We start from the raw sequence: 27920 nt of genomic DNA, 5'->3' as shown, positions 1-27920 counted from the left end.
CATCAAAAGTACATTTTTATAATTAAGTCAGGCAAGTATGACTACACTGTTATCAAGTTTTATTTGTTTGCGATATAAGTAGTTACATGCTTTTGGGGAGAAGATGGGGTGGGGGTGAAAAGGAAAAAATACACATTTAAGACATCTGAAATGTCCAATGCTTGAACCAAATGTAACATTTGCTTGTGCAACAAATTTCTTAGAGAAAAATGGTGCAATACTTTTTATATGCAATTATTGGGTACTGTTTATATGGACCTAGCTAATAGGTTACTTCTTCTAAAATTAAATAAAGACCCATTGTGTTTATGTTCAGATCATTTAGAATGGTATTTCCATTTCATTAACACTATTTCCCCTCAACAAGTTCTTAGAGCATTCCCTAAAATGTTAACTTAGACAAATTGCCTGTTGATAAGATACTCAAGGTGCTTCTATTTTAGTAATGAGAAAAACGTTCTGGGTAACATTGGATACTGTATTACATTTCACATAAAAACAAATGTCAAGACATTGGAACAATTCAATTTAATGTTAAATATGTAAAGCCACTCAATACAGTAGAAGGTTGGCAAAAGATTACAAATTGACCATTTGCTAAATGCTGATAGCTGGACCGGATATTGGGCTAAGTTTGGTTGGAAGGCCAAAAACAATTCAGTCTGAGTGCTTTTGAGCACTCTTCAAACCAGATGGCAAGATTCCTTAAAACGGATCTATTGCTCAACAACTTGATTAATTTCATTAATGTCATTTTTTAATTGAGGCTTGCTCAATCATAAAAACTACATTTATTGGCAGACACTGTCTTATTCTTAAATATACACATATTAATTTACATACATTAATATGAATTATTAAAGCACCCTTGTGGTCAAAGAACACAATGTGATAAACTCCACTCATCAAGCAATGCAGCACTGAACTGTCTGAAATATGGACAGGTGTGAATGGTTGATTGTGGTCAGTGGGTGGACATTTTTGGCTTACGAAAGTGAGAGCAGACAGATCTTCAAAAGCCCAGAGGATGAGGAGATACCACCCCTCCGTTTTCAACCACAGCAGCGGAAATTGCACGTAGGTTCTTGAATATCTGCTTGGAGGAACCTGACCTGAGAAACTTAATGTCCTGCATGACTCTCTCATGGGCCTAAAGGAAAGAAAATATGAATTAATGCTCAAAGATGGCATAACGAGTAGGAGAGATGGACAATCACTGACCTCAGTACACCAGGTTTCACACAGAATCTTCTCATGCTGGGCAGAAGAGTGACCTTGGCCAAGAGAACTGGATGCTCTGACAGAAGACACAGACAAACACAAAGCATCATATTATAACTATATAATCCCTTACCCAAAGTATGAGCAATAGTAAAGGTGATGCTTAACCCAGCATGTACCACCAATTAATACATTTATGTAATTTACCTGGACAAGACCACAACCATGGCGTACAGATCAATGGCACAGTCTGCAACTCGCTTCAGAACAAATTGTTTATCTGAAAAGACACACATTCAGAACCCTCAATCACTGTGTGAAAAGTTCAAGCCCCAGGGTTAAATGGCTGATCTACATTTGGCTGATCTTAACCACACAAAATATTCCACCAAGCAGACACTTGCAATAAGGACCATAGGTAAAGTGGCCATCTAAATAGATGAAACAGCATAGCAGAAACCAGAAAGACTTATTCATACACACTAGCACAACCACTGTCTGCTTGAACCAAAAGGATATAACAACAAAATACAAACGCATCACTCACCAATTATTTTTTTTCCATGTTTAAGAAGAAGCTCTTCAGTAACAGCTCCAAACTGCTCAATCGCTTTCACAGTCTTCAAGGGAAAATAAAAGTAAACATAAGGCCTGCTTTCTCAATACAGTGCAACAGTCGGGCTCCGTAATTGATTTAAATTTTATCTTTAAAGAGAGAACTACCATGAGCTCTGAGGTTGTTAATTGATGGTATGTGCTTTTATTAAAGCCATCAGTTTTTATTTTTTATTTTAAACTAATAAAAACAACAATCATGTTTAATAGTGGAATGTCTGGTAAAGAACTACACTACCCATGATCTTGCAGAGACAGATCCACCAATCAGGTCAATCAGAATCGTGGGAAAGAACGGCAAAAGAGCTTCGCATAGACCTCCTAAACCTATGACCATTGTAAGTAATGAAATCAAGTCAATCTCACTACACTCTCAAACTACTAATATATTTATACTTACAGAATCAGAACATTTAGCTATAAAAGTAAAATGTATTGTTATTACACTTAGAATCAAGACTAAAATAATAGTTTAATATTTTTACATTGTTTTTAATTCCATTAAGTTATTCACAATGCTTCATGGGATTGAAGTTAATTCCCTCATGAAAGACGTTAAGTACACCTTTCTTTTTGTCTGATTTTCAAATATTTTTTTGCTTCAAATCAAAGTTTGTAATGTGATTTTCCTCAAAGCTGGTTGATTTGGTTCATGGTTTCAAACTCTTTTATGAAGGACTCTTCCAGAATCACGATGGCTAAAAAAAGTGGGCAGGCACGGTTGCTCTCTATTAGGCTTTGGAAAGCTTACTAGTTTCCTGGCTGTGTTTTAGTATAATCTGTAGATAATAAGTAAATATGGCATCTGACAATATTGTAATGAGAACTGAATAATTCATCAAATAATTCGCAATTACTTGCTTATATTAGAGAAAGAAAAATAATTACATTGAAATAATTATGAATATAATATACTGTATGTATATGTATATGTGTATATATGTGTGTGTATATATATATATATGTGTGTGTGTGTATATATATATATATATATATATATATATATATGTTGTGAATTCTCTCCCTTTAATTATTAAGTTGGCTACGTGTGTGACGTTTTAAGTTGCGTTGTACGCAAATAACGTAGTGCAGCGTTCTCAGCACGCACGGACTCAGTGTAATTGCCTATTCACTAAGCTACTCGAGTGGAACGATCGTATCGTGTGAACACACTCACGTGCAGTGTTTATGTGCAAGATAAAGTTTGTGACAAAAAAACTACCTCAAATACACTGTTCTGTGTATGGTTACTCTTGTGCAATAAACAGCTAAACTCTATATCTGATGACTCCGACTCCCTCACCAGAGTTCTGCAGCGGTCAATAATATAATCCACCAATTTTTCAGTGGGGCAATCCCCAACAAATGGTCCTTCGAGCTGGATCTATTGACTACTGTAGCGATGTCATCGGAAGAGCAATCAACCTCTCTCCCTCATGCTGAGACGTTAGACAGACCCTCACGGCATCGTCGCACACCCAAAAATCTGGAGTATCATCTCCTTGACTACAGCCATCACCGACCTGCTCTTTCCTCCCCACCTACAGCAGAGGTGCCAGCGGAGCAGCAGCCGCAGTGGGCATAATTAGTCAATCACGACCAGCCTCCAGCCAGGGTGAGCATCCAGCCACAAGCTCCACAGACTTATTAAGTATGAGTTCACTGAGGGAATTAATGAAGTATATATCCGAGAAGGAAAGAGATGAGGTTGCTGATATGGCTGCACTTCAGAGCAAACTCAAGCAGTATGAAAAACGACAGCATCGGCGTCAGGAGTTGATGAAACATATCACATCATTCCTGAGGGAAGAAGGGGATGAAGAGGTGCAAATTGTAAAGCCTGCCACACCACCGAAATCACCTCCAGGAAACTCACCTCATCCGACCCATTCATTGAGCCCTTCTTCCTATTCATCACAGTCACCTGACATTGAGTTACATACCAAAGGACAAGGACATGCGAGTGCCACACAAATAAATGTAAGCACACCTACTGCAGAGACAGAGCACTTTAACCCTGGTTTTGTACCAATACAGCCAGCCACTTCACTCCCTTTGTACTCACCAATTTCGTCTGGTACATTACCTGCTGCCATGCGCCAACACCAACATGTTACAAGAGCAGACACTTTGCCACTACTGCTTAATACACAGTTTTGCCCTTATGATGATGCAGGAACTGCATTCCAGCCTCGGGTGCAGCCACAGCTAGTAGCTCCCATGCCAACCTACCAGCACCCCAGAGTGCCTTACATCTATACAACAGTGGCACCCTCTCCACAAGAACCTGTCCTGGCTCCACCTGCATCCAGTTTTTCAGTTCCTCACTATACGACAATGCCTCCAGTAGCGTCAGTGCCTCAAACCCTGCACAGTGCTTCAGTTCCTGCCATGAGCATTCCTGCTCTTGCGGACACTTCTCTACATCCATTGAGCCAGCCACTGAAGCGACCAGAATACTTGGTGCCTCACCGCCCTTTGCATGCTGCCCCCCAGCCAAAGATTCCTGATTTTGTAAATGACAACGAAAGGGAATTCGCTAACCTGAAGTTAGCATTGGACAATCTTCTTGAACCTCATGCAGAGCTAGATGAGAAATACAAGTACCATATCTTGCTGGAACATCTTAAACTGCCTAAGGCACAAATGATTGGCCAGTCTTGCCGCCATCATCCATACCCGTACTCTGCAGCTATGCAAGCTTTCAGTTACAATATGACCAACCCCATCAGCTGGCGCAGAGCGAAATAGCAGCAATCCTCACAGCACCAGAGGTAAAACCAAACGATACACGCAGTTTTCAGAGTTTCACTCTCCGTGTCCACCTCTTAGTGAGCATGCTGTTATCTTTGGAGGGACCTAGAGGGATGGAGTTGAACTGCTGCTCACATGTGGATCGATTGGTTAGTAAGCTGCCGAAGTACTTGCGAGATGGTTTCATAGAGTTTCTCCAGCTACAAGGGAAGCTCAACTCCCCCAGTATTAACCCGTACAACCTACAAGACTTTGCAGGGTGGCTTCACGTCAAAGCTCAGCAACAGAGATTGTCTAGTAGGTTAGTGCAACGCTACCAGTATGAAAGAGATCCCAGCGGTTCAAAGGAGAAGAGTGCAGCTAAACCAAAAAGCCAAAGTACAGCCTTGTATCATGGTGCAGCACCCACTGAGGATAAAGCATCCCCCAGTCCTAAGGTGTCTTGGAAAAAGACCCCCCTCAAAGTCAACTGCCTTTTCTGTGGCAGCAAAGACCACTACATCACTCGATGCGGCAGTGTTAAAGAACAGTCAGTGGCTGATCTTTGTAAGTGGATTTCAGAGGGGACGCGCTGCTGGAAATGTGCCCGTTCCCATGCCCCTGAGACCTGTAATCTTAAGAAACCCTGCAGTGACTGTGGTGGTATTCACCTTCAAGTGCTTCATGGCGTGGCCCGAAGGCGTGCAACCGATACATCATCAGCTACTTCGGAGAGCCGCATCTACCTTTTGCCATCCCTTGCATCAGGCAGAGTCCTTCTGAAAGTGGTGCCTGTGCTGTTGCACCACAAATCAAAGACAATAGAGACTTATGCTATATTAGATGACGGAGCACAGTGCACCATGATCCTACCTACTGCTGTCGAGCAGCTACAGCTTAAAGGTGAACCTGAGACTCTAGCACTTCGTACAGTCCGACCAGACACTACTCACCTCAATGGCTCAAAAGTCACCTTTGATATCTCTCCAAGAGGTAACCCAGAGAAACGCTATCAAGTGTTTGGAGCATTCACAGCTTCTGGCATTGATCTGGTGGAACAGTCATACCCAGTTCAGACTCTTCAGAGACGGTATGCACATCTACGAGGAGTTCCGTTACAGCCATTTCATAAGGTACGTCCATTGGTGCTCATAGGTTCAGACCAAGTTCACCTTATTACTGCCAAAGAGCCTATTCGTCAAGGCATCAAAGGGGGTCCCGTGGCAGTTTGTACAGCTCTTGGCTGGGCACTCCAAGGGGCGGAAATGAGTACCACAGGCCAAGAACCAGTGCAACAGTGTTTCTTCATCTCCACTGACCACCCAGACGATCTTCTCTACAGAAATGTGGAGAGGTTATGGCAACTGGATGTGCTGCCCTTTCGTAACGAGAAACTGGTTGTCCGGTCTAAGCAAGACAAAGAGGCTATGCAGTTGCTTGAGTTTCAAACGCAGCGAGTCAATGTCAAGGGAGTACAGCGTTACGCAACCCCTCTTCTGTGGAACCCAGGTGCTCCAGAACTTAAGGGCTCAGTGCAATCCGTCCTTGCAAATCTGAGGAGCACTGAAAAGAGACTCCAGAAGGACCCTGAAAAGGCTTCAATCTATTCAGGAGAGATTGCCAAACTCATTGAGTCAGGTTACGTAGTCAAGCTCAACCAAATGGAAGCGACACGAACAGAGGCATGGTACCTGCCCCATCATCTCGTGAGTCATAACAATAAGCAACGACTGGTGTTCGACTGTTCTTTCAGATACCATGGCCTGTCATTGAACGACCAGCTCCTCCCCGGTCCCACACTTGGACCATCGCTGTTAGGAGTACTCCTGAGATTCAGACAGCATTCTGTAGCAGTAAGCGCAGATATCAAGGGCATGTTCCATCAGGTCCGTTTATTGCCGAAGGACAGGCCCTTTCTCCATTTCATTTGGAGAGATCTGCAGAGTGAAAATCTTCCAGATGTATATGAGTGGCAGGTTCTGCCATTTGGCACGACAAGCAGTCCATGCTGTGCCATCTTTGCTCTGCAACATCTTGCTTGCAATTCAGAAGCAAAATTTCCAGGGTTACAACTAGTCCACCAAAGCTTCTACGTGGATAACTGCCTGACAAGCTTCCCTACTGTCCCAGCAGCCAAGCAAACTGTGGATCAGTTACGCAGCATGTTAGAGGAAGGAGGGTTCGACCTCAGACAGTGGGCTAGCAGTCATCCAGTGGTGGTATCTCATCTTCCGACGGAAGCCCGGTCATCAGCCACAGAGCAGTGGTTAGTGCAAAACCGCATTGATCTTATGGAGCCCACATTAGGCCTCCGTTGGAATTGTGCAGCTGATACCCTCAACTACCATTATCGGCTCATTGAGCATGCAAAACTGACGATGAGAGCTGCTTACCAGGTGTTGGCGTCCCAATATGACCCACTCGGGTTCATACTACCATTTACCACCAGAGCAAAGGTAATCATCCAACAATTGTGGGCTAAAAAGAGAGATTGGGATGACCCAGATCTACCACCAAACCTTCAGGCCGCCTGGACCACCTGGGAAAGCGAGCTCAAACAACTCACTGCAGTTTCCATTCCTCGCTGTTACACACCACCCTCCACAACTGCGGCAGAACAGCACAGTTCCATTCATGTGTTCTGCGACGCCTCTGAAAGAGCATACGGGGCAGTGGCATATTTGGCCGTTCAAACCAGCAGTGACATTCATGTTTCCTTCATAATGGCCAGATCACGGGTTGCTCCTAAGAGACAGCAGTCTATACCTCGCCTGGAGCTTTGCGCTGCATTAGCTGGAGCTCAGCTGGCCAAACTGGTGAGGGATGAGCTGACAATCTCCATCAATCAGACAATTCTGTGGACAGACTCCATGACTGTGCTAGAGTGGATTCAGTCAGACTCTTGCCGGTACAAGGTGTTTGTTGGGACACGAGTCACCGAGATCCAAGAATTAACAGACCACAGCTCATGGAGGTATGTTAATACGCAGGATAACCCAGCTGATGACATAACGAAAGGTAAAACCCTCCAAAGTTTGGCCAAGCCCAGTCGATGGAGTCAAGGGCCTCCATTCTTGAAACAGAGCCCAGGGCACTGGCCTAAAAGACCTGAAGTTGCTCAGTCAGAAGGAGTATCCGAATTGAAAGGCCTAACCTGCTACTCCGTAATGGCAGTTGAAACAGAGTCCAACCTCCCGATGTTACGCAATTCAAGACCTGGCGAGAGTTAGTGGGGGCAACTCTACAAGCCTGTCAAGGGGCGGCCGCATCGAACAGTGTGATAATGACTAACAGAGAGGCAGAAGCTGTCCTGCTGAGGGCATGTCAAGCTCAGAGCTTCCCAGAAGAGGTAGCTGCCCTTCGGGCACAGAAATTGATTCCTGTGCACAGTCGATTAGTCAACCTCGCTCCCGAGTGGGACCCCCTGACCAACATGATACGAGTTGGGGGGCATCTAAGAAGGCTTGCAAACTCAGACCCAGAACAAATCCACCCCATTGTACTGGACCCAAGACATGCAGTAACAAAGCTCCTTATTCAAGAATTTGATGAGCGTCTGTTACATCCGGGAGCTGAAAGAGTCTACGCTGAAATACGGAGGCAGTACTGGATCATCAGAGGATGCCAGGCTATCAAGCACCATCAACTTCATTGTCAGTCCTGTCAGCGCTGCAGAGCGCAGCCAAAGGTACCTCAAATGGCAGATTTGCCACCAAAACGCCTACTACTCTGCCCACCCTTTTATTCAACGGGTGTTGACTGCTTTGGCCCATACCTGGTCAAAATAGGCAGGCGGAATGAGAAACGCTGGGGCCTGATCTTCAAATGTCTCACAACCAGGGCAGTTCACATCGAGCTTCTTAATTCGATGGATGTTGATGCCTTCCTTCTTGCACTCCGCCGGCTCATAGCCAGAAGAGGTCAACCCCATGAGATCCGTTCAGATTGTGGCACCAACTTCCGCGGGGCAGAAAGAGAGCTACGGGAAGCCTTCTTTAGCATGGAGTCAGAACTCCAAATCCGTCTTGCAGACCACCAAATCAACTTCAAGTTCAACCCGCCCAGTGCTCCACATTTTGGCGGAATATGGGAGCTTGAGGTCCGCTCTATAAAAAATGCTCTTCAGGTAGCCGTTGGGAACCAAGCAGTCACAGAGGATGTTCTGTCCACAATCCTAGTGGAAGTGGAGGGAATTCTTAATTCAAAACCTCTGGGATATGCCTCAACAGATGTCGCCGACATCGATCCAATTACTCCTAATCTTCTCCTAATGGGGCGGCGGGATGCATCTCTCCCGCAGGTGGCGTATTCTCCAGGAGACATGGGGCGGCGAAGGTGGCATCACTGTCAAAATATGGCGGACCAATTCTGGATACAGTTCACCAGAAACTAATTGCCATATGCTTCAGACCAGGCAAAAGTGGCATAACGCTTCAGAAAACCTGGATGTTGACTCCGTTGTACTGATTGTGGATCCGCAACTCCCAAGAGCTCAGTGGCCCATAGGCAGAGTTCGGAAAACATTGCCCAGCAGTGACGGATGTGTGCGAACTGTTGAAGTTGTTATTGATGGTAAAGCTTACATTAGACCAGTTGCGCGCTTGATTCTGTTGCCTGCTTTAGAAGGTAACACCAAAGACAGTTAGAGAATTCCTTGATTACCCATTTGCTGCTCAATTGTGGGGGCGGCTGTTGTGAATTCTCTCCCTTTAATTATTAAGTTGGCTACGTGTGTGACGTTTTAAGTTGCGTTGTACGCAAATAACGTAGTGCAGCGTTCTCAGCACACACGGACTCAGTGTAATTGCCTATTCACTAAGCTACTCGAGTGGAGCGATCATATCGTGTGAACACACTCATGTGCAGTGTTTATGTGCAAGATAAAGTTTGTGACAAAACACTACCTCAAATACACTGTTCTGTGTATGGTCACTCTTGTGCAATAAACAGCTAAACTCTATATCTGATGACTCCGACTCCCTCACCAGAGTTCTGCAGCGGTCAATAATATAATCCACCAATTTTTCAGTGGGGCAATCCCCAACAATATATATATATATGTGTATATATGTGTGTGTATATATGTGTGTGTATATATATCTATGTATATATATATATATATATATATATAAAATTCCGATAATTAAAATACATTATAGTGGTTGATTAGTAAAGCACTGAAAAGGAAACACAAAAAGCGGCTTTAAAAGGCATCGTATTGTTTAATTTCATATAATTTAACAAGCCTATCATTGATCTACAATGCAAAGCAATTAATTTTACAATGAAATCGGTCTGAGGTAGATTTATAATAAGCGATTTAGGAATGCGTCTTTGTACACACACAGCCGCTTTTGGACACTGTGTCAAGTTAAACGTAGTTTCAAACTTAAAAAAAGTCTAGAGTCTTGGAGTTGCACTCCAGTCAGCTGTGTTTAAACCCAAGTACATTTTTGTATGCATTTTTTATATGAATTAATCACATTTAATTAACATGCTAAATCCACAACTCTAATCGGAAATATTGTAAATATAGATTTTCTTAACATCGACTTAGTATTGTCCAAGCACTGTGACTTTAGCTCAGTCTCACCAATTCTCCGCTGTGGTTAAGCTCTGGATGAACTTTTCCCTGCAAAGTCAGTCCTGTATCCATGCCTGCCTTTCTGCAAGAGACAGAGATATAAAGATATATAGATAAAAACCAGGGTTTAGCGTGCTGATGCAAAATACACAACACTGCAAAACAAAGAACTCTTATAAGATTGCTATTTATGGATGTGAAGATATGAGGGTCTAACCTCTTGGCACGTTTAGTCATTTCCCCTGCCAGCATCACAGCATTACCAAAAGGGTTCTTTAGAGCTTTCTGCAAGCTCTTCAGCTGGTTGCCTGCATTCTACAAAACATGACACACATTTAGAGATACAAGTCAAATACCTCAAGTGTGTTTTCTTGAAACCAATTGCATCGGTTATGTTTATTCTTCACCTGTTTTGCATGGGCAAACACCAAGACAATATGTAGCAATTCTATGTCAACAACCACATGTGCAGTGAGCTTTAGGTGGTTTTGCATTACAGGAAGCTGTAGTGCAGTTGGTTGTGTTCTCAGCACTGTTTGCTCTCCCTTTTTACCTGGAAGCCATTGAGCGCTATGAAGAGTCGCAGGATGTCATTGGTACCCTCAAAGATTCTGAAGATTCTCAGGTCCCTCATTATTCTTTCCACACCAGCATCCTGAATCAACAGCATATTAATAACAGTGAGTGTAAGACCTTATTATATATAAATTAACTACTAGACACTGGCTTAGTGAACAAGTGTTTTGCAACATATGTTATGTTTTGTATTTTAGCACTGCTGGGCTGCTGTATTGACCAATCAGCATCCGTGACCATAACAAACCATTTCACAAATGATATTTTAGTTATTTCCCTTTTCTTTTAATTCTGTTTAAAATGGTCCATACACAGGATAATCTTAACTGATTATTATTTCAAAAGACTTCCAAACACAATGCACTATGATGGCTGCATTTGTGTGTGTGTATAATATATATATATATATATATACATATAAATATATGACCACTTCATTAGGCACACCATTTCCCCTACATTTTCATGTGATTATCTATTCAGCCAATCACGTCGAAGCAGTGCATAAATTCATTCAAATACAGGTCAGGACCTTCAGTTAATGTTCACATCAACCATCAGAATGGGGTAAAAATATGATCTCTGCGATTTCGACCGTGGCATGATTTTTGGTGCCTGGCGGGCTGGTTTGAGTAATTCTGTAACTGCTGATCTCCTGGGATTTACGTATATGACAGTAAGTCGCAGTTCTGCTGACAGAAACACCTTGTTGATGAGAGAGGTCAAGAAAGATTGGTCAGACTGGTTTAAGCTGAAAAAAGGCTACGATAACTCAGATAACTGCTCTGTACAATTGTAGTGATCAGAATATCATCTCAGAATGCACAACATGTCAAACCTTGAGGCACATGGGCTTCAATATCAGAAGACCACGTCAGGTTTCACTTTTGTTTGCCAAAAACAGAAAGCTGAGGCTGCAGTGGGCCTACCATCTGTGTGCGTCAGCAGAAATCGAGATTCATCAGAGAAGGCTATGTTCTTACGGTCTTTTACTGTCCAGTTTTGGTGACCCTGTGCCTCAAGGAATGTTGTGCATTCTGAGATGATATTCTGCTCACTACTAACTGTACTCCATTGAATTCTCTCATCAAAAAGGTATTTTTGTGTGCAGAAACGCTGCTCACTGGATGTTTTTTTTTTTGGCAGCATTCTGAGAAAACACTAGAGAATGTTTCACTGCGTGAAAATCATACGAGATCAGCAGTTACAGTAATACTCAAACCAGCCTGTCTGGCACCAAAAATCATGACACATTAGAAATTACTGAGATCACTTTTTTCCATTCTGATAGTTGATGTGAACATTAACTGTAGCTCCTGACCCATATTTGCATGATTTTATGCATTGCACTGCTGCCACACGATTGGCTGATTAAATAATTGCAAAAATCATCAGGTGTACCTAATAAAGTGGCCGGTGAGTATATGTACTGTGTATATACACTACCGTTCAAAAGTTTAGGGTCACTTATTTGTCATTATTATTATAATTATTTTTTTTTCTTCACATTTTAGAATAATAGTAAATCATCACAACTATGGAATAATAGAAATGGAAATATGGGAATTATGTTGTGACTAAAAAATGAATCACCAAAATAAATCAAACCTATGTTATAATTTTAGCATCTTCAAAGTGGCCACACTTTGCACACATTTTTCAGAAATGTACTCTTGACATTTTCTCAACCAACTTCTTGAGGGATCACCTTGGGATGCTTTTTAAACAGCATTGAAGGAGTTCCCATCTATATGCTGAGCACTTAGTGTCTGCTTTTCTTAATTATTTGGTCCAAGTCATCCGTTTCAAAAACTAATTTTATAATTAAATAAATTAATATGTTGGCACAATTATATTTTTTCTACAAAATTAATTTCACTTCTAATTTAACTTCTAGTCTACCACAATGATAACTGTATATCATCCTGAGTAACGTGTAAGGAGCTAGATTTTGGGGAGAAATGTGGTTCTGATTTGACTGGTGAGACAGAGACAAAGGAATTTATGAGACTCTTCTCTGTAAATCAGCTCATCTTGATCAGCAGCTAGTGGATACTGTCTGCATCTGCACATTCTGCATGCTTCTGAGAGCCTCGGGTTCGAGAAAAGTAGATTTTAGTCACAGCTTTTTGATGAACAATTACTTTATGGCAATTTCATTGCGGCACATCTGTAGCATCCTAATTGACACAAGATAAACAAAACATAGCTACACAGTCAATGTTCAGAACATGACCTACATTCAGCAAATGCCAACTTTAGTTGCATATGTTTTTGTGGACCAAAGTAGTGTAAAAGGTTAGCACAGTTGTGTCTTCCCTCACTATCAAAGCATGTACATAGGTGCAGACGTCTTTCTTTGCAAGACACCTCCAGTTTTTCCACCACCCTTGGGACACAACATTTAAGTCTTGAGAGGGCCGACTGCCCACACAGTAGGCGTTTCCAAATGTTCACACTTTCTGTCACAGTGCAGACACTGTTTATCAACTATAGGGCAAAGATTCTGCCACACTACCATGTTGTGTTAACACTATGTGATAAAAAAAAAAGAAGAAGCTGTATTTCCTTGTATTTATTAACACACTAACATGTGTTAGGGCCAAGGGTTAAATTGGGACAGATTTGTTTGAATGCCGTTCTAACACCTCCGATAAAAAAGAAAAGATATTTGTTCATCAATTTATTGTATTACCTTTAAGCAGGCTCCACGTGCTCGCTCAAAAACACCTTTAAAGTTCTTTAAAGATAACTACATTAACTTTATGATTCTGTATCAGAACATGGTCCAATACATCAGCCTTGGGACACAACATTTAAGTCTTGAGAGGGCCGATTGCCCACACAGTAGGCGTTTCCAAATGTTCACACTTTCTGTCACAGTGCAGACACTGTTTATCAACTATAGGGCAAAGATTCTGCCACACTACCATGTTGCAACACTATTGCGACAAATTTAGATTTCCTTCTTGACAGAGTTTGGTTCCTCTCATACTCGGCTGACAAAAACATCACAGAATACAATTTTAGAAGCCAGCCACAATATGATTAATATTGAAGACACACAAAGACCTTCATGAAGCCCATTCCTCCCATTATCTGAATACATTCATCTGTCACCATCCAAGCAGCTTCCTAGAGAAGAAATCCAGCAAAACTGAATTTATGCATACTATCTGCATATATCACTCCATGCATTGTACTGTATATGCCAGTGTCTTGACATATTTTATCTCCAAATCGTAATGTAGATTGAATTACAAAACACCAATATCTGTTTCAGCTTTATCTGTAAAGTTCTGATATAAACACAATGATATTAGATTTAGCCTTTTGGTCTTAATTGGGTTGTAAACTGATGCCATTTGTGTTGAACACTTACGGAGGCAAAGATTTTACTGATGGCCGCCTCAATCTGGAACTCTGTGGCTCCACTATCCATGTTCCCGCTTACCATATAAGCCATGGACTGAGTGCCATGAGAAAATAAAAGATGGGGGGGGGGGGAGGGGGGTACATTATGAAACTGTAAAACACAAAACTGATTTATGTAACTCATAACTGATATATGTAAGACAACAGACAATAAATATCTAAATAAGCCTGTGTATTTTTTTACTCTTTGCCCTCATGTGACCTATTCAGATAACTTATAAAATGTGGGGAGTTTTCATATCTCTAGTCTAAGCTATGAGGAAGTAAGACCAAGAGGTCTGTGTAGGTCATTAAAGCAAGATGAGCTTGCACCAATATTTAGTCAACCTTCTTCAATGCAAGGTACTTGGATTGAAGCCATTTCTTATTTACATTTAACTTTGCTTAACACTATGTTATAAAAAAAAAAGAAGAAGCTGTATTTCCTTGTATTTATTAACACACTAACATGTGTTAGGGCCAAGGGTTAAATTGGGACAGATTTGTTTGAACGCCGTTCTAACACCTCCGATAAAAAAGAAAAGATATTTGTTCATCAATTTATTGTATTACCATTAAACAGGCTCCACGTGCTCACTCAAAAACACCTTTAAAGTTCTTTAAAGATAACTACATTAACTTTATGATTCTGTATCAGAACATGGTCCAATACATCAGCCTACGTAGAGCGGCAATGTCTTACTGGTTTTTCAAATCCCAATTTAACCCCTAGTTTGGGCGATTTTAACATGAATTTGTAAATACAAAGATAGACTCACGAAAACAGACAAGCAGGAGACCGAAGAGGTTCGCGATGACAGTTACAGTAATAGGATAGCATTTACCAGATGAAAGTCAAAGAAACATCAGTAGATAAACTCACCTCTGTCACATAATGAAGCATGGCCATTCTGGCCACCTTTTCCTGAATGGCACCATAGTTGTGGATCTTGTTCCCAAATTGAGTTCGGTTAGCAGCATGGTCAACCTGTATAAGACAAAGGATTTAGCTAATTGGTGAATTCATTTTTAATTTTTTTTAATAAAGATATTCAAGAAAGAAATTAGGGTTTTTGACTGGTTGAGGTGATTTTGAAATAAATTATTTATGTATTATTAAACTGTATCCTAAAATAATGTGTTGTGATGAAATATATTCAAATAAGCATTGCTTGTGGAAAAAACACAGCCGGAAATGTAATGTGCCATTTATGTGTGTGCGTGCGTGCGCGCATGTGTGTGTGTGTAAACAAATTTCTTAAAATCAGGTTTGATTTTCAAGTTACAATAACTTAATACTTCTTTTAACTAATAACACACAAATTATTGTATTGTTCTTGTATATATTGAATACATCATTCAAACTTTCACAGTGTAGTCTGGAAAAATTATTTTAACCCCTAGGCTAATGACGTCAACAAAAGCTAATTAGTCAGGAGTTGGCAAACCTGGCATCCAATTAAAGAAACGAGATTCAAGGTGTGGGTTACAGCTACTTTGACTTAAAAATTATAACAGCTATATATATATATATATATATATATATATATATATATATATATATATATCTCAAACAACATCAAGGTTTGATGTACATGCATTTCTAAAACCTTTCTTAGTCCCAAATGCTTCCTTTTTTTTTATACTTTCCTAGCTGTACCTGTTACACTTGTTAGATCTGGCCTAAAAACAAAATTAATAAGCAAAGCAGTAACTGAAGACTCACAGGGCGAATGTAACAGTGAATAAGGATTATACTTGATTTCACTTTCATACAGTAATTTCATTATTTGAGATAGACACACGATAAGAGACACACACAGAGACACCTGTGGTAAGGGAAAGCACTATAGATGTTGAGAAATGTCCTCCTCCCTCAGCGAGAACTTCTGTTGCTCACAATCACTCAGCATCAGCATAAAAAACACATTTCACCACATGACAGTCAGTATACTGTGTGTCTATCACTATGAATATATCAGCACTTCTTACTGTTTTTGTACAATTCAATTGATATTTAGTAACTAAAAGTGTTCAAATTGTTAAATGAGGCAGAATTGCATTGCCTTTTAGTAGAAGTGGAGTTTTACCAATCAGACTCTAAAAAGACGTACTGTGATAAACTTCTGCTTCAAAGAAAGAAAAAAAAAAGGTGCCATAAATGCACAGAGCTGCAGCATGTGCCATCGCTAGATGAGATGCCACAAAGCATGGGGAGAGTGCAATGCATGCTGAGGAATTTCACTGTGTATTAAGTAGAGGAAGTAAGGATGATATGGGTGTCACGGGTGGGGGTTGTTGAGAGGATGTGGCCTCACAACACAGCATGCTAGACAAAGTAGGTGAAAGATGATGAAATGAAACAGAAAGAGAGAAAAAGTCAGTTATAAGCTGACAAACACCAAAACAGAGAGCACACCTGCTCACATGCACTCTAGCATACATACATACTGCTTTGGCAATGACACCCTTCATGGTTCCAGAAAGAGCAGCAGCCATTCCAAAACGGCCATTGTTGAGGATGTTCATGGCCACTTTAAATCCACCTCCCACCTCTCCTAGCACACAGTCTGCAGGGACATGCACATTTTCGAAATTCACCTCTGCTGTGTTGGATGCTTTAATGCCCATTTTTTTCTCAGGAGGACCACTAAGAGAGATTTTAACAAAGATGACAAAAGAGATGAATAGGGAACAGTAGAAGGGGTGTAAGAGCAAAACATTAAGCGAGAAGATGCTGAGAGGGGTGAGGGGGCTAGAATTGAACATTACTGATTAAAGGTGTGATTGGAAGCATGTGTCAGAGAAAAAAGAAGCACTAACTTTGAGAATCCTCCAAAGCTCCTCTCCACAATAAATGCAGTGATTTTGTCCTTTATCTCGCCAGTTTTTTCGTCCTTCACAAGAGTCTTTGCAAACACCGTGAAGATCTCTGCAAGGCCTCCATTACTAAGAAAGAGGCAAATAACTTTCTTATTTTTAAAACTTGATTATGATTTTTTATATATATATATATATATATATATATATATATATATATATATATATATATAAAACTCAATGAGCACTTTATTACACCAACATATTCATGTGATTATCTAATCAGCCAATTATATGGCAGCAGTGCAATGCATAAAATCATGCAGATACGGGTCAAGAGCTTCAGTTAATGTTCACATCAACATCAGAATGGAGAAAAAAATGTGATCTCAGTGATTTAGACTGTGGCATAATTGTTGGTGCTAGACAGATGGAGTTTCTGTAACTGCTGATCTCCTGGGATTTTCATGCACAACAGTCCCTAGAGTTTCCTCAGAATGGTGCCAAAAACAAAAAACATCCAGTGAGCGGCAGTTCTGCAGACAAAAACACCTTATTGAAGAGAGAGGACAACAGAGCTGACAGAAAAGCTCTAAAACTGGTTCGAGCTGACAGAAAAGCTTTGGTAACTCAGTTAACCACTCTGTACAACTGTAGTGAGCAGAATAGCATCTCAGAATGCACAACACATCGAACCTTGAGGCAGCAGATGTTTTGTTGCAGCAGAAGACTACGTCAAGAACTTTATTAGGACCATAGTGTTCCTAATAAAGCACTCAGTGAGTATATATACTCATTCATTTATATATATATATATATATATATATATATATATATATATATATATATATATATATATATATAAAAGGTTCAAAAGTCCACTTAAAATGTTTTACCATTGACAATACACAATTAGTAACCATCTTCCTTTTCCCCTTTTTTGTGCTGCTTTGATCTGACCCTGTTTTATTGTGTTGTCATCAACTGTTGCTGTGACATTTTCATTGTTTTGCAAAAATTATAAATATTATAATACATATATCTATCTATATATACATATATAAATATATATTATATATATATATATTATTATTATACAATTATCACATTTCACCATCTATTCATATTATTGTTTGTAGGCTTTTTTTTTTTCCTAATGATATTTATTGGGGGCCTGGGTAGCTCAGTGACTAAAAACGATGACTACTACCCCTGGAGTCGTAAGTTCCAATCCAGGGCATGCGGAGTGACTCCAGCCAGGTCTCCTAAGCAACCAAATTCGCCCAGTTGCTAGGGAGGGTAGAGTCACATTGGGTAACCTCCACACGGTCGCTATAATGCAGTCCTCACTCTCAGCAGGGGCTCATGGCGAGTTGGGCATGGATGCCGTGGAGAATAGCGTGAAGCCTCCACATTAGTGACATAGAAATTGTGCAGATTTTTTAATATTTCTTCTTTTTATGTGATTTCATTTTTTTTAATATCCATTGTTTATTTCCAGTTTAAAATTAGATTTTGAATCCTAAATTTTAAACTCAGATTTTGAACCTCACGGTATATTACAGTTTTTATTAATGTGAGTGGTTTTTGACTGCGCAGAACCTGTCATCGCGATTCATGTGTGTTTAAGATAGATAACAATATGTCAAATGTTAGATGATAATAATTGACATTTTGAATATGTCTATTTATGTATAGTATATCAATACAAACTAATATTATTAAAATTGATTGATTCACAAGGTAGAGAAAATACCTCTATTTCAAATGGAACTCTGTATTTTGAGCAACTTTATTAGTTTCAATGGGGGGCATGACTAAAACAAATGAGAACTATTTAACATGTGTATATAGGTTCCTCATAGTGACAGGGCCATAGAAAGGAATTCTATGACTGCATATTGCTCTGGGCCCCTTTCAAATAAATAAAAAATATAATTAAAAATTTGTTGTGGGTCCACCTGGACCTATGGTTTCCACCTTACCCCATTAGCTACAGCCTTGCCCAGTAGTCCATCTTAATCTGAACTATAGGCCCTGGTCTAGTGGATTTTTTTGCCCATTTTATCATCTGCCAAAAGAAAACCCTAAGTTTGATTGCTCTCTTTAACAAGTCAAAAAATGTGAGGTATTATTGAAGTCCATAGCACAAACAGTATGGGACAAGTTACTGTAAGAATGATCCATAATAATAATAGTAAGGCTTGCCAAGCACCACTAATTTATGACATAACTTTGAGTCTATCATTCTCCACATTCTATCTGTATTAATATATTTACCTATTCATAGTCAAGTCATTTTTAGTTGTATAGCGCCTTTAACAACACGCATTATTTTAAAGCAGCTTTACAGAAGATCAGGCATTAACAGAAAATGAAACCATATTATATATATATATATATATATATATATATATATATATATATATATATATATATATATATATATATATATATAGTCATAGAGTGATCATTGTGTAGGTTGATTAAATACGATTATGAAGTGTGTATAAAAATAAGTAATTAAATAATTATTGTATTTGGAAACCCAGTGAGCAAGCCTAATGTGATTGTTGCAAGGAACACAAAACTCCATAAGATGTTGGTTAATGGAGAAAAATAACCTTGGGAGAAACCAGACTCACTGTGGGGGCCCACTCATACAGAAATTAATTATGAGTTGCAAGTTTTAAAATGTGCATTCATGTGTGTTCCTAAACTTCAATGAGGGACATACAATACATGAACAATACAGATATCTTTGAAACAGAAATTATGCTGTCATACCAAGATAAAATAACACCACACTTGCACACAAAAGTTGCATTGCACAGAAACTCTTTTACATGACTGTACAACTGGAGAGTGCCAGGCAATTAATAGTATGATGAAATCATTCAACAAATGTAATCATTCAACAAGGGTGTTTGACTTGGATATATCGACCTGTGAAATGGTCAGTGGGGATGCCCCCTGGTGGCCACAAATGGTTGAACATTGTGGTGTTTATAAAATGTGCAATGGTGTTAATGTATATTTGTATATTTGCTATAGGGTTAATAGAATTAAAAAATAACACACCTGATCCAGATCTTACTTCCACTGAGAGTGTAGTATTTGCCACAGGGGGAGCGAACTGCTGTGGTTTTAATAGAGGCTGCATCAGAACCGCTCGCTGGTTCAGTGAGACAGAAGGCAGCAATATTCTCTCCTACACCAAATACACAGAACAGCATTATGATTCAGTCTGTGCTCTGTGCCAATCGGAAAGCTTGCCAAGTTCTTTTTTTACATAATACAGGATGACACAATTATAAATTAAATAAGCACAGCAATGCGAGCAACAAACCTGAAAGTGCATAAATTCATATAAAATATGCAGAAATATAATGACTGTTCCCAAATGATAAATTCCCTTCTGAATTGAACCAACTACCAAACATTGCACATGGCTGTTGTAAGTGTGTTGCTTATCTTATAAGTGTATCTTATATCACATTGCTTTAAGTTAACAAACCTTTCCAACCTAACTCACCAGTGGCCAGCTTTGGAAGGTACTTCTCTTTCTGCTCGGGGTTACCGAACAGCAGGATGCCCTTGAAGCCTATGGACTGATGGGCACCAAGAGTGATGCCCACACCCAGATCATGCATTCCCACAATCTCCACCAGTCTGGCATACTGCAAACAGATGAGGAGAGAACAGTCATTATACAAATTCAGAAATCTGCACCACTATTTCTCCTTCTCTATCCATCTCATAACCACTGAGGCATAATGCTTGAGATTGAGGCTCTTCTCCTCCATTCTGCTCTCAAACATCTCCTCTGTGCCATTGGTCTGTTCACTTTCTTACGTCTCACCTGTGTGTTGGTGAGTCCTACACCACCGAGATCTGCAGGAACCTGCAGACCAAAAGCTCCCATCTCCTTCAGGCCTTCCATGGTGTGGTCCTCCACCTTCTCCAGAGCATCATTCTTCATGGGGTCATTCACTTCCTGCAAACACACACAGGTACATGCACACTTTAGCGAGAAGATGAAGGGAGAAAAATAAAAAGACAGTTACTGTAATGTGTGTGGATTTTTAATTTATGTATTTCAAGCCAAAAAAAAGGGTGTCAAATAAATTAATATACAACCAAAACAACTTGTAGATGATTTAAACTTACCTCAAAAAACTTACTGCATGGTCCAACCAGCTCCTTGAGGAACTGAGCCTGTTCTTCATTCAGCACTAAGAAAAACACATGCAACAACATATCTACTGTATTATCTACTGCACAACATATCTACTGCACAACATTAAGCAATATTATGGAAACGTTTAAAGCCCCTATATAATAAATAACACTGGTGTAAAAAGAGCATATAAACAATTATGACAATTAAGCAATTATCTAAATTTAACATTAATTTTTTTTTACAAAACACCTGACAGCACAATAACAGGGCTAGAACAAAGCAAATTAGAATATTAATTTCTGCAGCAACATTAAACACGGAGAGTTTGGAGTTACCTGAAGGAAAAGGGAACACTTGGGAAGTGCTGATTAGCCCTTTGAACATGTTCACAGCAAATGACTTTGAGTCCTATGTATGTTATGCAAACACATAACATGATTATATTTCACTTAAATCACAAGAAAAACAAAACATTTTGAGATTTTGTAGGAGTCTTAAATTAATGTTCAAATTTCAATACAAGTTAAACTCAATCAAAAGCATTTGTGGCATAATATTAACACAAAAAATTATTTTGTCCTCTCCCTTGTTTATAAAAGAAAAAAAAAAAAAAGAGCAAAAAACACGGTTACTTTTAAGGCAATGCAAGTGAACAGGGACAGTCCATAAATGTTAAATGTTTCAAAAGTATTGTCATAAGACGTTAACTATGTATAAACATGTTAACATGATTTTAGTGTAATAATCACTAACTAACATTATATGTGAAAAGTTATCCATCCATCCATCCATCCATCCATCTTCAACCGCTTATCCGAAGTCGGGTCGCGGGGGCAGCTGCTCCAGCAGGGGGCCCCAAACTTCCCTATCCCGAGCCACATTAACCAGCTCTGACTGGGGGACCCCGAGGCGTTCCCAGGCCAGTTTGGAGATGTAATCTCTCCACCTAATCCTGGGTCTTCCCCGAGGCCTCCTCCCAGCTGGACGTGCCTGAAACACCTCCCTAGGGAGGCGGCCAGGGGGCATCCTTACCAGATGCCCAAACCACCTCAACTGACTCCTTTCGACGCAAAGGAGCAGAGGCTCTACTCCGAGCTCCTCACGGATGACTGAGCTCCTCACCCTATCTCTAAGGGAGAAGCCCGCCACCCTTCTGAGGAAGCCCATTTCGGCCGCTTGTACTCGCGACCTAGTTCTTTCGGTCATGACCCAGCCTTCATGACCATAGGTGAGGGTAGGAACAAAAATTGCCTTTCGGCTCAGCTCTCTTTTCGTGACAACAGTGCGATAGAGCGAGTGCAATACTGCCCCCGCTGCCCCGATTCTCCGGCCAACCTCCCACTCCATTGTCCCCTCACTCGTGAACAAGACCCCGAGGTACTTGAACTCCTTCACTTGGGGCAAGACCTCCTTCCCTACCTGGAGTACGCACTCCATCGGTTTCCTGCTGAGAACCATGGCCTCAGATTTAGAGGTGCTATTCCTCATCCCAGCTGCTTCACACTCGACTGCCAAGCGATCCAGTGAGAGCTGAAGGTCACGGACCGATGATGACATGAAGACAACATCATCTGCAAAAAGCAGCGATGAGATCCCCAGCCCACCGAACCGCACACCTTCCCCACCCCGACTACGCCTCGATATCCTGTCCATGAATATCACAAACAAGATTGGTGACAAAGCGCAGCCTTGGCGGAGACCAACCCCCACATGGAATGAACTCGACTTTATGCCGAGGACCCGGACACAGCTCTCGCTTTGGACGTACAGGGATTGGATCGCCCTAAGAAGGGACCCCCCCACCCCGTACTCCCGCAGCACCTCCCACAGTCTCTCCCGGGGGACCCGGTCATACGCCTTCTCCAGATCCACAAAACACATGTAGACCGGATGGGCATACTCCCAGGCCCCCTCCAGGATCCTTGCGAGAGTAAAGATCTGGTCCGTCGTTCCATGGCCAGGACAAAAACCTTCCTCTTCAGAGTTCCTCTTCAATCCGAGGTTCGACAATCAGCCGAACCCTCCTCTCCAGCACCTTGGAGTAAACTTTACCAGGGAGGCTGAGAAGTGTGATACCCCTGTAGTTGGCACACACTCTCTGATCCCCCTTTTTGAAGAGGGGAACCACCACCCCGTTCTGCCACTCCTTAGGCACTGTCCCAGATTTCCACGCAATGTTGAAGAGGCGTGTCATCCATGACACCCCCTCCACATCCAAGGCTTTCAGCATTTCTGGTCGGATCCCATCAATCCCCGGGGCTTTGCCACTGTGGAGTTGTTTGACTACCTCAGTGACCTCCCAAAGGGAAATAGAATCTGATCCCCCATCAGCCTCCAGCTCTGCCTCTAGCATAGAGGGCGTGTTGGGATTTAGGAGTTCTTCAAAGTGTTCCTTCCACCGCCCAATAACCTCCTCGGTTGAGGTCAACAGCGTCCCATCTTTGCTGTATACAGCTTGGATGGTTCCCCGTTTCCCCCTCCTAAGGTGGTGGACGGTTCTCCAGAAGCACTTTGGTGCGGACCGAAAGTCCTTCTCCATGGCTTCTCCGAACTTTTCCCACACCCACTGCTTTGCCTCCCTCATGGCCGAGGCCGCAGCCCTTCGGGCCTGTCGGTACCTTGCAACTGCCTCCGGAGACCTCCGGGACAACAAATCCCGGAAGGCCTCTTTCTTCAGTCGGACGGCTTCCCTGACCACCAGTGTCCACCACGGTGTTCGAGGGTTACCACCCCTTGAGGCACCTAAAACCTTTAGGCCGCAGTTCTCCACCGCGGCTTTGGCAATGGAAGCTTTGAACATTGCCCACTCCGGTTCAATGTCCCCAACCTCCACAGGGATGCTTGAAAAGCTCAGCCGGATGTGTGAGTTGAAGATCTCATGGACAGGGACCTCCTCCAAACGTTCCCAGTTCACCCGCACTACTCGCTTGGGCTTCCCAGGTCTGTCCAGAGTCTTTCCCCACCCCCGGACCCAACTCACCACCAGATTTTCACCCGAGTGTGAAAAGTTATATACAATATTAAACTGTTGTCATGACAATGCAATGCCAGTAAATGCAATGCTGTAATCTGGTAAACACCTTCACACCAGTAAATCCCAGATATTATCAAACTAGAATCCTGTCAATAATTTTGTGGCTATAATTTTGATACTATTAGTTCACTCAAAAATAATAATTAACGCATTTAAATTTCAGAACAAAATTCCATCAAATTGCGTAATCTTTAATAAAATAATAATAAAAAACAAATGAAACATTTGAAGTTTTATTCATTTAATTTAGTTAAACTTTACAAACTTAAATTTGATGCAATTTTGTTATGAAATTGAAATGCGAAATCAATAAAAAAAAAAATAATATGAAAAAAGGCTAAAATATTTAATTGTGTGTTTTTATGGACTGGCTCCATTATAAGTGCCTTAATGTAGCTGCAGTTTTTGCCCTTTATTTCCCCTTAAAATAACGCATACCTCGGTTCTTTAGTGAAACAGGACCTCATTCCACCCCCTGTACCTCATCCATTTTTTGGAGATGTGCACACAACTCTTTAGTATTCTTCAGTCTCTCTCTTTTCAATAATGTAATACAAAAAAAAATAATAATAAAAAAGCATAATAATAATTATCATTTTTATAATGGCTTAAGTAACAAAAGTGTATATGGTTATTATGTAAGAGTGGCATTTATTTTGTTTGTTTTATTGTTTGTTTGCTTGTTAACTTTTTCACTTCCATAAATTATATTTGAATGATTATTTCATATATATATATATATTTTTTTTTTTTTTTACTACCACATAATATATATAGTTATTTGTTTATTACAAGATCAATTAGTACTATACAGTGTTGGGTGTAATGCATTACTAAGTAATTCATTACATAATTAAATTACTTTTTCATAAAAAAGTAAAGTAAGCGATTACTCTTAATTTTTCAGTAATTTAATTACAGTTACTTCTGATGTAACTGTGTTAAATACTTTATAGACTATAGAACATTTCTATATAAAACGATAATGAATTTAAAATAGAAATGTATTGTCTAATGTTAAAATATATGTTTTCTAAATTAATTCTTCGGCCAGTTCATGAATGTTTGATCTGATTATATATGATTTATTTGAAAGAATTAAAAGAACAGTTTCATGTCTATCCTTGTATTTTTCATCTGGTTGAGGCTGATAAGTAATTAGTAATAAGTGATGTGATTGCTTTTCCGACAGAGTAATTGTACAGTAATCTAACTACACTGTAGAAGATGTAATTATTAGTTAGTAATTAACTACTATTTTAGAGTAATTTACCCAACACTGGTACTATATACAGAAAAATATATACTATAGATCACATGACAATGGTGAATTATCAGTATCCCATATGCATATACACATACATATTATAAATGCTATTTCTTACTCAAGGTGGTGCTGTTGTTTCAGTGATTGACTTGATTTACATTTGACATTGCTGTTTGATGAAGAAACAACATAGACGTAAACTACAGCAAGTACAACAATTGAACAGTATGATGTAACTTTTGCCATATAGGTAGACTATTGAAATTATGTAAATTGTGCATTTATTTAAACTCAATAAGTTCCTGAGAAAATACTTATGTGTAGCTAATATGTAGCTTATGTGTGTCTGTGTGTTTATGAGTAGCTCAATATGTGTTTGATAGCCAGTTGCTTCTCATGAAATTAAGCGTGAAAGTAATGAATCCTGTTGTAGATTTGTTCTGATTTGTTGCATTATCTCATTGATACATGATGAATAAAACTATCAAAAATATATCAAAATATAAAATATATTTTATTCTATTTTCTAATTGTCAAAAATGTATTTTACACTATCTGGTCATTTTGTTCATCCATTTGTGATAGATATACGTGCTGGGACTCTAAAGACCCAAATACACTCACTAAGCACTTTAGGACCATAGTGTACCTATGTGCTCAGTGAGTGTATATAAGAGTGTTTGGTGAAGTACCCATGCATTTAAAGGTTAAATGAACAAGGGTCGAAGTTATTGTAGTGGTAATCAACATTATGCCACAAATGCTGTCAAATGAACATAACTTGTTGTTAACCTGGAACATTAAGATGTGCCTTTGCAACAAGTAGGCTAAACAATGTGTTTGTGTCCAACACCGAAGGAATCAACAGTGACGTACCATACTGACTGCCTTCTTATGCACCTTCTCAGCAGTCATAGTGACTTCACTGCCAACTACAGTTTTGTCCAACACAGCCTTGGTAAAGAAGAACAAGCCATCAGTTTGTTTCCACAGTAATTAGCACAGTAGTTTCCACAGTATTAGCACAGTTTGTTTCCACTTCCAAAAAAAATAAAACTTTACAGGTTGAGTGACAAGGTCTCAGCTCGCAATGGGTACACATAATGTGACATTGTGGTTTGACATAGTGACAGAAAAAGTCTGCCAAGTGGAGCAGAGAGTGCTGACAAGGATCACATAACCTTCCAACTCTCTCCCTCTGTCACATACACATAAACAAGATCTCATTCACAACATATACCCCTGCATAATACCGAATCAGTCAAAATAGCAGGGTTGCCAACTCTCACGCATCTGGCGTGACACTCACGCATTCAGCCTCACCGTGAGATTGAGGCTGAATGCGTGAGTGTCACGCCAGATGCGTGAGAGTTGGCAACCCTGAAATAGTGTTTTGTATTTTCCATGCCCTCTCTAAACATGTACTTTTAAATGTAGTGTTTGAGTTTGTGTAGGTCAACCATAATATTTACGTAACACTAAAGACCACTTGGCACAGAGCCCCACTGCCAGACTTGGCACAGAGCCCCACTGCCAGACGCACCTACATGTCATGTGAACTGGAGGTGAACTTTACTCCAGATTTACATAAAAGGTTGTCTGAGGACAAGTACCGGTGTTTTCCATGGGACATGACCAGATTGGCTGCAGTATTAGATGTGACAGTTTTAGTCACAATGTACTTGGACTGACTGACATAACCTAAATTTGAAAATACGGTAACACTTTATATTGAGGTTCTATTTGTTAACATTCATTAATGCATTAGGTATCATGAACAAACTATGAACAAATATATATATATATATATATATATATATATATATATATATATATATATATATATATATATATATATATATATATATATATATATATATATATATATATATATACAGCATTTATTCATCTTTGCTAATGTTAGTTAATACATATGCAAATGTTCATTGTTAGTTCATGTTAGTTCACAGAGCATTAACTAGCATGTAACATTTGATTTAAAAAATGTAGTACTATATGTTGAAATGAATATTAACCAAGATTAATAATTGATGTAGAAGTATTGTTCATTGTTAGTTCATGTTAACAAATGGAACCTTATTATAAAGTGTTACCCATTCATACAAAAACATCCCGATTGAGCTCACCTCTGCGGTTTGGCTCGCATATAGACGCGTATTCTGGACTGCCACAAGAGCTCCAGTTTGGCGTTGCGCCCTGATAAAATACACAAAAAGATTATTAAATTATCAGAGACAGAAAAAGACGTTTCAATAAAATCACAGCACAATAAGAGTCACTAGTGGTTTTAAACCTACGCCATCTGACATGACTGAACATAAACGAAGCACGGAAGCACGTAGATACAAATGATCTCGATTCCAATGTAAACAACAACGACGACTCTCACCCTGTTATAGCTGGTTGTAGACGGAGGACATTACCGCAGATTGCAAATGAGCAGTGTTGGGTA

The 27920-nt window shown here is 40.0% G+C and overlaps 1 protein-coding gene across 2 annotated transcripts; it reads right to left on the bottom strand.

Annotated features, from left to right (window-relative positions):
• LOC127657467 (very long-chain specific acyl-CoA dehydrogenase, mitochondrial-like) lies at positions 1 to 27897 on the bottom strand. 2 transcript variants are annotated; one of them, XM_052146251.1, is made up of 19 exons: positions 27858 to 27897; positions 27595 to 27664; positions 26324 to 26401; positions 21482 to 21554; positions 21134 to 21198; positions 20826 to 20960; positions 20499 to 20643; positions 20045 to 20174; positions 16967 to 17092; positions 16595 to 16793; positions 15027 to 15131; positions 14112 to 14198; positions 10707 to 10808; positions 10371 to 10468; positions 10163 to 10235; positions 1769 to 1841; positions 1429 to 1501; positions 1222 to 1297; positions 1 to 1150 (listed from the first exon to the last, which is right to left on the bottom strand). In XM_052146251.1, the coding sequence occupies exons 3-19, from the start codon at positions 26360 to 26362 to the stop codon at positions 1013 to 1015; spliced, it is 1737 nt and encodes a 578-aa protein (XP_052002211.1). In that variant the 5' UTR covers positions 26363 to 26401; positions 27595 to 27664; positions 27858 to 27897; the 3' UTR covers positions 1 to 1012. The 2 variants fall into 2 exon arrangements, with proteins under 2 accessions (XP_052002211.1, XP_052002200.1); XM_052146240.1 differs by lacking the exon at positions 27858 to 27897 and adding an exon at positions 27766 to 27794.
• Between the last annotated feature and the right edge of the window lie 23 nt (positions 27898 to 27920).

This window comes from Xyrauchen texanus, chromosome 2, assembly GCF_025860055.1.
Source record: "Xyrauchen texanus isolate HMW12.3.18 chromosome 2, RBS_HiC_50CHRs, whole genome shotgun sequence".
NCBI lineage: Eukaryota > Metazoa > Chordata > Actinopteri > Cypriniformes > Catostomidae > Xyrauchen > Xyrauchen texanus.
This window is presented reverse-complemented; position numbering and strand designations above follow the sequence as displayed.

Coding starts and splice junctions, on each gene's coding strand:
- LOC127657467 (XM_052146240.1), bottom strand. Junction 21,199..21,481: donor AGTGTTCCCTTTTCCTTCAG/GTAACTCCAAAC, acceptor TGTTTTTCTTAG/TGCTGAATGAAGAACAGGCT. Junction 16,794..16,966: donor AGCTTTGGAGGATTCTCAAA/GTTAGTGCTTCT, acceptor AATCTCTCTTAG/TGGTCCTCCTGAGAAAAAAA.